General features: G+C 42.1%; 1 protein-coding gene and 1 long non-coding RNA gene across 4 annotated transcripts in view; one reads left to right on the forward strand and one right to left on the reverse strand.

The window, feature by feature from the left end:
- LOC111269102 (uncharacterized) overlaps positions 1-6,173 on the reverse strand; it is a 23,250-nt gene extending 17,077 nt beyond the window's left edge. Inside the window, exon 1 of the long non-coding RNA XR_002685588.2 lies at positions 5,697-6,173. This is a non-coding gene — a long non-coding RNA (uncharacterized LOC111269102). The remainder of the gene's footprint in view (positions 1-5,696) is intronic.
- Positions 1-10,389, forward strand: part of bt (projectin protein bent) — a 61,302-nt gene that overhangs the window by 10,969 nt on the left and 39,944 nt on the right. The window contains exon 1 of one of the 3 annotated variants that reach the window (XM_086971975.1): positions 6,376-6,563. The exons of the other annotated variants lie outside the window; for them this stretch is intronic. Coding sequence (XP_086828101.1) covers positions 6,553-6,563 — 11 coding nt within the window. The 5' untranslated portion in view covers positions 6,376-6,552. Of the gene's footprint in view, positions 1-6,375; positions 6,564-10,389 lie in introns of those variants that run through there. 3 annotated transcript variants of the gene reach the window in all.

A 10,389-nucleotide genomic window follows, 5' to 3' on the forward strand; every position in this document is an offset into this window, starting at 1 on the left:
CTCTTGTTGTCTCTTTTCCCTGATGGCATTCCGGGCTTTCTGCCCACATAAATGCCTAGTTGGTCGTTGTTTTGTCCTGTTGCAGTTTGCGACCTGAGCCTCGAATGGCTCAAAACCTAAGAAAGTGTTTTGATATTCGAGTGTCACGGATAAGGGCCTAAGGTGTCTTTCCTTTAGCCTCCGTCAAATCAGTTGGCCTTGTGTTCTGTGACGTGCACATTGCAGAAGGTATTAACATTAATTTAGTGGTATACGGTGAGCTTTAACGAATTACGGGCTGATCCGTTTCAAAGATCACAATGAACCGGCCAACATTTCGGCCGTGGTTGTTTTGTAGCCAGTTAAAGCTGTTCTAGGCTTCAGCGACTGTCTATGCGATGCTGGCCATTAATCGTAGGCGAACCGCAAAGAGCTTGTAAATTCTAGACAATTTTGTAAAGGAATCTAAGAAGCGTTAACCTAGATCTGTTCTATATCATTTAGCCCCGTTACTTTCGGCAGTGGCCACGCAGACGAATAGAAATCGCTATGCGATTACATACCGTTGCTTGATGGAGACGGCACGTGAGCCGGTAGAAGGCCGGGCAACTGCTCTGAACATAAATGAAAGTAACATTTCCTAGGTTTTAGAAAAGGTATACGCGTACCTCATTCGGCATCTATATGTTCTAATATTGAACGCTTCGAATATGTCCAATAAAGGTTATGTTAGGTTGGTGACCTGGCTGCAATGAAAAGTCATGACCATTAACCACACTTTGATACGGCAATACAAGCTAGCTTACGATAGCCATCAGCAACGGACGGCTGAGCAAGGACTTAACGAGGTGGCGGAGTGCTGTTTATACGAGCTTAATGTATATGAGCAATGGAGTTTGGTGGCACGGGGCCCTTGCTTCTTTCACATACTCACTTGATGGGGCCAGCTGCTCTCAGCTGCAACCACAATGTCTTCTTGTAGTCTACTAGCAGGTAACAATAAATGCTCAAATTGGATATTAGATAATATTTACAAAAACCTATTGAGATGTCACCGAGTTACAAAAACCCGCGATCTGAGCATTGTCCTGTTTTACTCCTTGTCACTGTCACCGTTGGCTCTGCGCAACAACTGAATTTTCGATGTAAACTCTGTAATTAAATTAGCGAAGGCAACAAGCTTAATCGGCACTCTTTAGTAGTAGTGCAGAAACCAGCACTGCGCATGGTGACGGATGAACCCAAAAAAAAAGCCAGCTAGTGTTAACTTGTAGGACACGACAATGTGCGGTATATTACCAAAATATTAATTGGTGGAGTCACCAAGCTAGGGTTTGCCGACGCAACTGCTAAGTTTGGTGAATCACAATATATATATAATCACCTATTTAGGCAGTTATAAAAAGGTAAAGAGACTGAGCTAAGCCAAAGTGAGCCTGGCGAGATTAGTTTTAGCGGGGCCTAAATAACTTTACTAGTATGGCAATGAAGTTCAATAATTACGGTAAACCTAAGTATCATTCTAACTGTAGTAGTACCTCGTGGCAACAGATTGCCGATACTTATTTCCAGTGGCGTTAACGATGATTTATTCTTTTAGAGCCGTGTGTATTAATGTGAAGTCGTATAGGAAGACGGTTGCTGAGGTAAATATTGGCCCATTTTCATTTGAGATTTTGCGATTCCTCATTTAGTCCGGAAGCTAATACACTGTATATGCCATAACGTGATTACTCATATTATGGATCAATGTCTCATTAACGTTGCTAAAACTGCTAAAGTTATATTACTATTCATTTACATGAATACTACTTCCTGGTAATTAGTATCACATTTTTCGTCAGGACTATAGGTCCTTAATAAGCGTCGTCTTAATAAAAACCTACTAAATTTTGTGAAACCTTCAAAATAATAATCACCCGCAGGACACTTCGAAGCCAATGCAAAGCTTTAAATTAGTGGCGAAGCTACCGCATTCGCCTTTACGATGGGAACTGCAGATCTAGTCGGATTACGAGGACGGTAAAATCAAAAGGTCAGCGTAACTGCCCTGAGTGTCCTCCTCCTTATCCTCACTGCAGCGAGGTAAAATAGAAACATTACCTGTTTTACATTACCGTTTATCGCTGAACCCAAATATTTTAATGCGTTACCCGTTTTTGACTGAGGGTACGAGTGGTAAATCTACGTGCAGTGACCACCTATGCGGAAACCGACAGCAAAAATCATGATCGAGCCATTCCCATGAGTCAACTGTTGACCACGGAATTGTTGGCCGTTCACCGACGAGTAGTGACGACGAAGCTCAGACGTCACGGAGGCCAATGCAGATCTCACCGTTCTAGCCCAGTGGTTTGCCCTAACAACATTTTATTGTTTCCGGTTCACGCAGAGATATTCTTATAGATCCTCCTTCTTCCACTCAGCGCTTGAGTTCTCCCTCGATGATGGGCGAAACTGAGTTACTGGGTTCTATTTTTGCGTCGTGCACTGGAATACGAGTGCATGTAATATAAAAGTAACGACAGCACTGATTGAGACCAGCCGCATAAAGTCTGTATCTAGGAAAAGCAAGGCGAGAGGGGAAGGGGCATCGACGCCCGAATCTTTTTTCTTTTTGTCTATATTTGTTCGCGTTGTGACCCTGTACTTCTCTGATTAAAATGTAACAGTGTGGCACATAACCTTTTACTTGTCTAGCTGGATGTATTCTTGAATGTTCGTCTCCATACCTGCATAGTTAGCCCTTTCTCTCGTGTACTACTGCTACAATGAGAAAATGAGGTGAAACATCGAATACATCTTGTCACCCATAGTGTGGGTGTAACCTAAAATTCAAGCCATATCTTAGCTATTTATTATTTTTGTATCGCAGTGTAAACCTAAAAAAAAAAAGGATTCAATGCTGAATTCAACAATAGGCATCATTACGTATAGCCAAATACCGTAACTCATTTTGATTAGCAAGGTCGTACAGTAACGACCCCGTTGACATTTGGCAACGTTATTCTAAAATGCGTATAGAGGACAGCAGTAAGCTGCAAAAGTCTTCACTAACGCAGATACACGAATGACGTATACAGAGCTACGGCGTCTTAAAAATGATAGAGGACTAGATTGTCAAATTTTGGCGAGGCCTTACGAGGTCTGTGAAGCATGTACGTCTCTGTTACTGTCCACCACGCAGCTCTTTGGTCCTATCGCACGTGCGTTAATGACTGGCGTATTTTCAAATCGCCGAGTAATCTATTGCCGTTATTATCCGCTTCGCAGAATTTACTCCGAAATATAAACGTAGTAAGCAGACACGTAGGTCCAGCAGAAACATAGGCCGGAAAAAAGGGAAGAGACTGTGAGAATTTATGATTTGTGGAAAGTACGGTATCCACGTTTCCACCTTCGCCTCACCTGTACCGGTCAGATATTTCAGGTCCGGTGTATAATTAAACGAATATTTCTGATGTCATGCTAAAAGAATCATCAAAAACATAGAACGGCTTTGTTGTCACAGATGCTGCAACGCAATAGCGTTTCATTATTGTTGTCACTATAAGTCGGTATGACATTACGTGTTTAATTGGAGCACCAGTCTGGTAATTAAAAACACTGTCGTCGTTGCTGGCAGTAACGTTATCGATGTTTGCAGATTTGGCCTGTTCCATTTTCTCTACGATGACCATCATGGGCGTAATCGACGTATTAGTGATAATTCGCGTATAATCAAATAGCCAACCCTCCATCAACATTGCACTTATTCAATCTACCGTTACGCAGACGGCGTTTCTGATTATATTTGAAGAACGTTCAGTCAAGAACATATAAAGACAACCTCCACAATAACTTATTCAAATGCTATTCTTTTATTTTACCGGCTCACGTAGTCTTTGTGCAGGTCACGAGCACAAAGGAAAATGTTAGTTGAAGCTTCTAAGAACTCCTTAACTTTTTATGGAAATGGGAAGCCTCCTAATTTACTCACCTTAGGTACAAGCTCATTTATAGTTCCAGCATGGGCATCTATTTACCCACTTCGGTCATACACTTTACATGGTTCCTGCAAGTACTTAACGAATCGGTACTCGAGATGTTAACCTGTTAGGTCATGTCGTTGTTGATTTTTCTTGATTTACTCATAGTGTTTCTTTTAGAGCAAACGTCTTTTCACTAAAATCACTGACTTTCAATGTGACCTTTAATGAAAATGTTAAAAATAGCTCAATATTATAACTAGTTTAATAGCAGAGTTTCAGGGCTGAATTCGGCAGGTGCGAACGAATTGATCGAGGTGCTACTGTATATGCTTTCCAATTAAATGCTCTTCAACTCTATTTGTTATGTTTGCTCAAACTGCAAATAAGGTGTGACTAAAGGATGATTGTTTTAGGTTAACTGGTTGTAGAAATAAATTCAGGAAAACGTTTTTTTGACATTGTTTTCGACTAACTGTAAGGATTTGGCTATTTTTTTGTGTAAATGAAACGTTTTTGGCTGATTTCAAGCTTTCACAAGAATCTGGTATTTACGAAGATAGCCTTTCGAAGTAAAAATAACAGTTTCTGATAATGCAACTTGAGTTATAACCAATACAGAAGGGGCGCCAACATAAAATTCATCAATAAACAACAATTTCTATAAATCGACCCCCTTCCACTGAGTTCGGTCGGACCTGAGACGGGTCGGGTAAGAAAGCCCACCCTGTGACGTTTCGAGGGCGGAGTCATCGGGTCCGCCAAAAGTTTTGGTCAATGTCTTAACGACCTTATATCGATGGTTGAGGTCGATGCCTAATAGACGTGCGGGGAGCAGGCCGACCTCCGGCCATCATCAAATACACGCGTCTTTTTATACTGATTTTATTTATACTATGTAAGCTATGTTACAGCACAATAAGGATTAAATCGCTGTTTTGACCCGCTTGCTGTTTGAGTTACAAATTGAAATTTCCCTTTCAATTTAGTCAGTTTTTCCATTGCTCCGAAATTTCAGTTGGTGCCTGAGATCTTAGTTGTATTCAATCAATGAGTTTTTATGCGGTGGCTCGGTCGTTGTTGCATTTTAATAATGACGTAGTAATTTCTAACTATAATATACACCCAAGTATGCCATCTTTATATCATATTTATGAGTTCAACCCGAAAGATTTTGCCTGTTATTTTTCTCCATAAGGGGTTCGGTTATACTTTCGTTTGTTAGAACTAAAAAGGGTATTCACTACATTTACGTAGGCTGTTTATAGGCGCCAGAAGGGTTACTACAACGCACCGAACCGGAATCTTTTCAAGCGTGCACAATAATTCCACATTCCGATACCATTTGTCCAACTGGCCACCACTAGTGAATTCTGTTTGAAATCTGATTAATTTATTCTAATTGATCAGCTTGAGTTTCGGTTTATTTTATCCATCCATAACCAGTTCAGTAATTTTAGGCCGCTATTGTTCGTAGGCAGCATCCCGCGAAGAGTGGTACTTGAAGATCACATTCAAGGAAGAATTCTTAAACTCTTCATATATTGTGTTTTGTCTCTACGGCACTATTTTTTTAGAATTGGAAAACGCTTAACATTCCTGCTATCAAATAGATAAATATTCTGTTTGTACGTAACTATCGAATTTATATTGGCACAGGATGTGGACTAGTTGACATTTTGCGCGCTACAGAAACAGTTCATATTAGCTCTATGTTTAAATCTATATTTTCATATTATCTGTGCATACCATTATGTCGAAACGATGAACGAGAAAAACTAAAGCCAAAAGAACATGTCGGATATTTGGCTAGCGTCCTTCGCAGTGTTGGCGTTGGCGGAGATGAATCGAGATTGCCACTTTCGGGAAGCGTAGAACAAAATGAAACCCAACCGTCAACAAGCGATCTGTTAGCCGGTTCCGGCTCGTCCCAGATATCTCCGATGTGACGGCCTTGGTGGCGTTCATTGGTTGCACGATCTTAGGTCACCGCCAGCTGAGAGCGTCGCCCGCCCGTTGGCCAGACAAGACGCCTCACGACAAAACTGAGCTTCCGAAACTCATCGTCGTTTCATTTTCCGCCCTTGGCTAACGTGGGTCTTCTCTTTTTGCCAACGCTAACAACGGATGCTATTATCGACGAAGACAACAGGCAAACCTGGCTAGCGAGGGGAATACAAGACTGAGCTACTTACAGACCAGTCAGCCAACTGAAGACCTAACGAGTTCAGAAGCAAGAAGGCGGCCGCTTGACTGTTCTGACAGTCACAGCGCTAGCTGAGGAGGAGCGGTGATACAGGAAGGGCACAACTGAGGGCCTTTCTCTAGACTGGTCGAGGGTCGTGGTTGGGTTCTCCACTACGTCCGGTCGCCTTCTCTCCTTTAGCCGGCATCGTCCCGTAACACCCGGCTGGAACAGGCCAGTCTCGTATCAACATAGCTGCCAAGTGGTAGCCATAAAACCTTACGCCTGGGTTTTAGGCTCCCATCCCTGTGTTGATCGCGACTTGAATGTCGATACATTGTTCCTTTTGATAGTGCCCGGAGTGTCTGCCCATCATCTAGTGACGTGCAGTGACCGCTGGGCTCTGCCCCAACCACCGATATGGCTTCGAGGTCAGTCCCCGATCAGTCTCTACTCATCAAATGGCCACTAATCTGGCGTAACCAACAAGAATTCAGGATACAATCCAAGTTACAGCATCAACAGTAATACTACCACCACCTACAATGCCAAGCACAATGTTGTCACAAGTAACCTCACAATCATCAGTATAATCATCATAATCTCTTTGATAAAAGTGATTTGGATACCCTAAGTGCTCATACAGAATGGATGTGCATGCTATAATCGACGAAGCTAGCCAACTGAGGGGAGAAATATGCTAATGACGATAGTGTGGAGGTGCCTTCTTCGAGCTGTACCAGAGTTTGTACAATCGACCCACTGCAGTAGCCAACTACGATTTCGGGGATAGTTAACTACTGCTATTTTGGCAGTATTTGCTACTGTACTTTACCAATGCTCTCCGGCCACCCGTCCGCCTTCTCGCTATATATAGATGCTCTTTACAGATACCTGTGGTTGTAGTCACAAATCAGCCCTCAGGTCGACGATATCTTGGCCTGTTCCTACCGCATGAGCGTGTGTTGTCCGCGGGTCTCGGATGGGTCAGTCTGCCTATCGCACGCACGATTTATCGTGCCATAGCGAAAGATCCGAAAAATTTTTAAACTTACCACAGGGATGATCTTCACTGCTTGGACTTCCATTATTATTATTATTAACCGCAAAAAATATGCATTTTTACCAGGCTTACGTCCTTTCGTTGCCTTCTTGTTAAGTCAGACCTATGTTTAAAAGTTAGATAAGCTTTTTAGGTTCTGAACGAATTACGGCCTACGTATTTTTGTCTCCATATAGGTCACTGATTTGTGTTCTTGAAATGTCTCTGTGTTCAGCACCGTCCTGGTCTGACATACCTGCTAAGGGGCCAAACAATGGAGTATGCGTCGTTACTCATATGAAATCAGTGAACACCTAAAAAGGCAGATATGATCAAACAGCAGACGACACAGAGTAAGGAATGAAAGTATAGTAATTATAATAACATTTCTTGATTATATTATTGATACTCACTTTCTGTGTGTCGTGCGGACCTTTAGTCCTCAGTCCCTAATTTCGCAGACCGAACCCCTACCAAAAATAAAGAGACTCAAGGATGATAGTCTTTATTTTTTTTTTATAATTTGTTAAGTTCTATATTACGAGCCCTAATAGCAACGCTGAAATTCTGCTGGGGACAGTTATAACTCGACCTGAAGCCAAACGAGATAAGTCCTTTTTGAGCTTTGGCAGGACTGATAGGGATCTCCGAGCATTTCTGCATATCAAACATGGACGAATAAATATCTAACGAATTATCTTAGCATTATTGGCTTCCCCATTGTGAGACGATGTCTTAAAGGTTAGCTTTCATGCGGACAGCGCAGAATGGTACATCGCCGAGCATCGCATGTCGTCGTAGCCGACACGGTCACTAAATCGATGATGTGAGTCGTAGCATCTTGTAATATATAAAGGCTTAATTCTTTAAGACGATCTCCAGCTACGTATAAATTTCGAATGCCGACTATCTTGAGGCATAAGTACTCGCGAAACGCATGCAGTAATACCGTGAACGGTAGCGAAGCGCCCAAGCGCTGGCCAAGTGTTGCTACTGTAAGCGCTCTTGAGGTACACATTTGCTTTATATCGAAACCACGGCTTTTGAAGATTTAACAGACAACTCTAATTGTTAACTATGTATTGCGTGCCGTAGTTTTTACATAAACTACCATTTATATAAGCCTATCGGTTGTAAAGAACAACTCAAATGCCTTGCCTCGTACTCGTTGCCAAACTCTTGCCTCGTATGTGGTCCAATTCATTTATGTATTACCTAGAAGACTAGACTTCAAAGAAACGACTTAATAGGAGATCACACCCCACTAATACTAAACTCTTTTCAGTGGCTATCGTTATGCTCGAAATCGGTAAATGTGGTTGAAGAGACCAGCTTGTTCAAGCTACATACAAGCCCAGATCTTGCTAACCCACCTTATTGTTCTATTAATTAGAAGATTACAAAAAGACGAGTAGTTTTTGGAAACTTGTAGGTAGCTTTTAATCCTATTGAACTAACTTAAGGTATAATTGTTCTAATGTGCTCTCTACGAGGCTGTGGCCTTTACTTGCACAAATTTGCATAAAACGTTGTCGTAGTCTTTGCAAATAGTTTAAACAGCGTCCCGTTTGAGTTGGTTTATTGATGATTCAAAACAGAGAGCAGTAATTAAAAAATAGGTTTCCTTCAACGAGCGTTATAGCCAACGACCATAACGGCACAATTTTTTCCTGTCGATCTGTGAAGACTGCCGGGGCCTAAACAAGCTAGCGACCCGTGTGCTTTGCTCGAATTTAAGTATCTGGGGGGTGCGGCTGGCTATTCAAAGAGCTGAAAGCACCTCACGAAGCCCGAGGTTTCGGCCGGCTGGTGGGTGCTTGCCATACGGAACTATACTGCATTACCTTGTAAATTGCTCATGTCCTTTTACGCTTAGAAAATATCTACAAAGAGATATATAAGTCGCACAGGTTTTCGATCACAAGTTTACTGCTACCGTACAACCCAAGTCACGAATGACAAGTACACACGACTTAAGATTTCCTGCCAGCTTTTACGAGCAGTAGCGTAATATTTTCCCTTGCTCTTTGTTTTTTTTTGTCGCTTTTATTTTGTAACAAAAAAGATAGTGACTTATTTCATCTTGAACGGAACGGAAGCGTCGCGGCCTACTGTTAGAGAAACTATTGGTAGAGTCGAACTTTGTGGGTGAAAAATGTTAATAGTTAAGCGTTTAGCAGCTGCTGGTGGGTGGGATCAAGACCAAAGTGAGTGCTTAGAATCGAATGGTTGAGCGCATGTGTATACAGAATACCCGCCATAAGCGCGTCTACGAGTCCACCCTATCTTCGTATGCGCGAGGTTCTACTAATTAGAGGCCAAACGAAATCGTAAGCAAGCCTGGTTCATGAAGTGAACAGTTAGGTATTCTATATATATCGGAAAAAGTAACTTTGCAAGTTGATATTGCTCTAAATATATAGCTATACAATGTATGAGGATCTATTAGCGACCTCTGAACCGTTATTGAGCTATATTACGAAGTGCTTTCCTTTTCTCGTTTGATACTTCCACTGCTTACTATTTCACTCTTTTGCTTATAACGTGGTTCTAGTTTCGCATAGCCTTCTGCCTTCTGTATGCAGTGCTAAACGTTTCAGTCTTCATGCCAACAGCCGGTACTGTTGCTTGTGTGGCTCTTTGAAAAGTGGGCACATTTACGGATCTGGTCTGCTATCTGCATTCTACTGGGTGTCCTGAGTCCCGGACTTGGCAGTGACTCGTGACTCGTGTCAGGAATTAGCTCGCAGGCTGTCGATATCAAGCAACAGTTGAGACGGCAACGCGGGCGGTCTATCCGCCCGCGATTTGGCGGGCAAGCGAAAACAGACACTCAGACGAGACAGAGATATTCTTTCGTTTGACATTCGTGCCTTCGTTGTTGAGTATTGCGCTAGAAACATGAAGGGGAACGAAGGATGGACATAGTTATCGAACTGGCAACAGGCACAAATGCAATGCCGTCACCGTTCGCCGAGGGTTAACGTGGACAAAATGGCAACAGGAAAGAACACAAACCTTCGAATACTCTAGCGAATGGGCCACTAGAGATGGCGATGGAAATACTGCTAGGTTTTTTTTTTGTTTTGTTATGATTCTGAGTATAATAGAAAAATTAGCGAATTAATCAATATTTAAATTTCAAGTTATGTCAGTTACTAATTTAGGAGTTGTTTTCAAGTTAAACTGAAGAGTGCAAAAACTCACCTATATAT

Source organism: Varroa jacobsoni, unplaced genomic scaffold (assembly GCF_002532875.2).
Source record: "Varroa jacobsoni isolate VJ856 unplaced genomic scaffold, vjacob_1.0 scaffold_1353, whole genome shotgun sequence".
Taxonomy (NCBI): domain Eukaryota; kingdom Metazoa; phylum Arthropoda; class Arachnida; order Mesostigmata; family Varroidae; genus Varroa; species Varroa jacobsoni.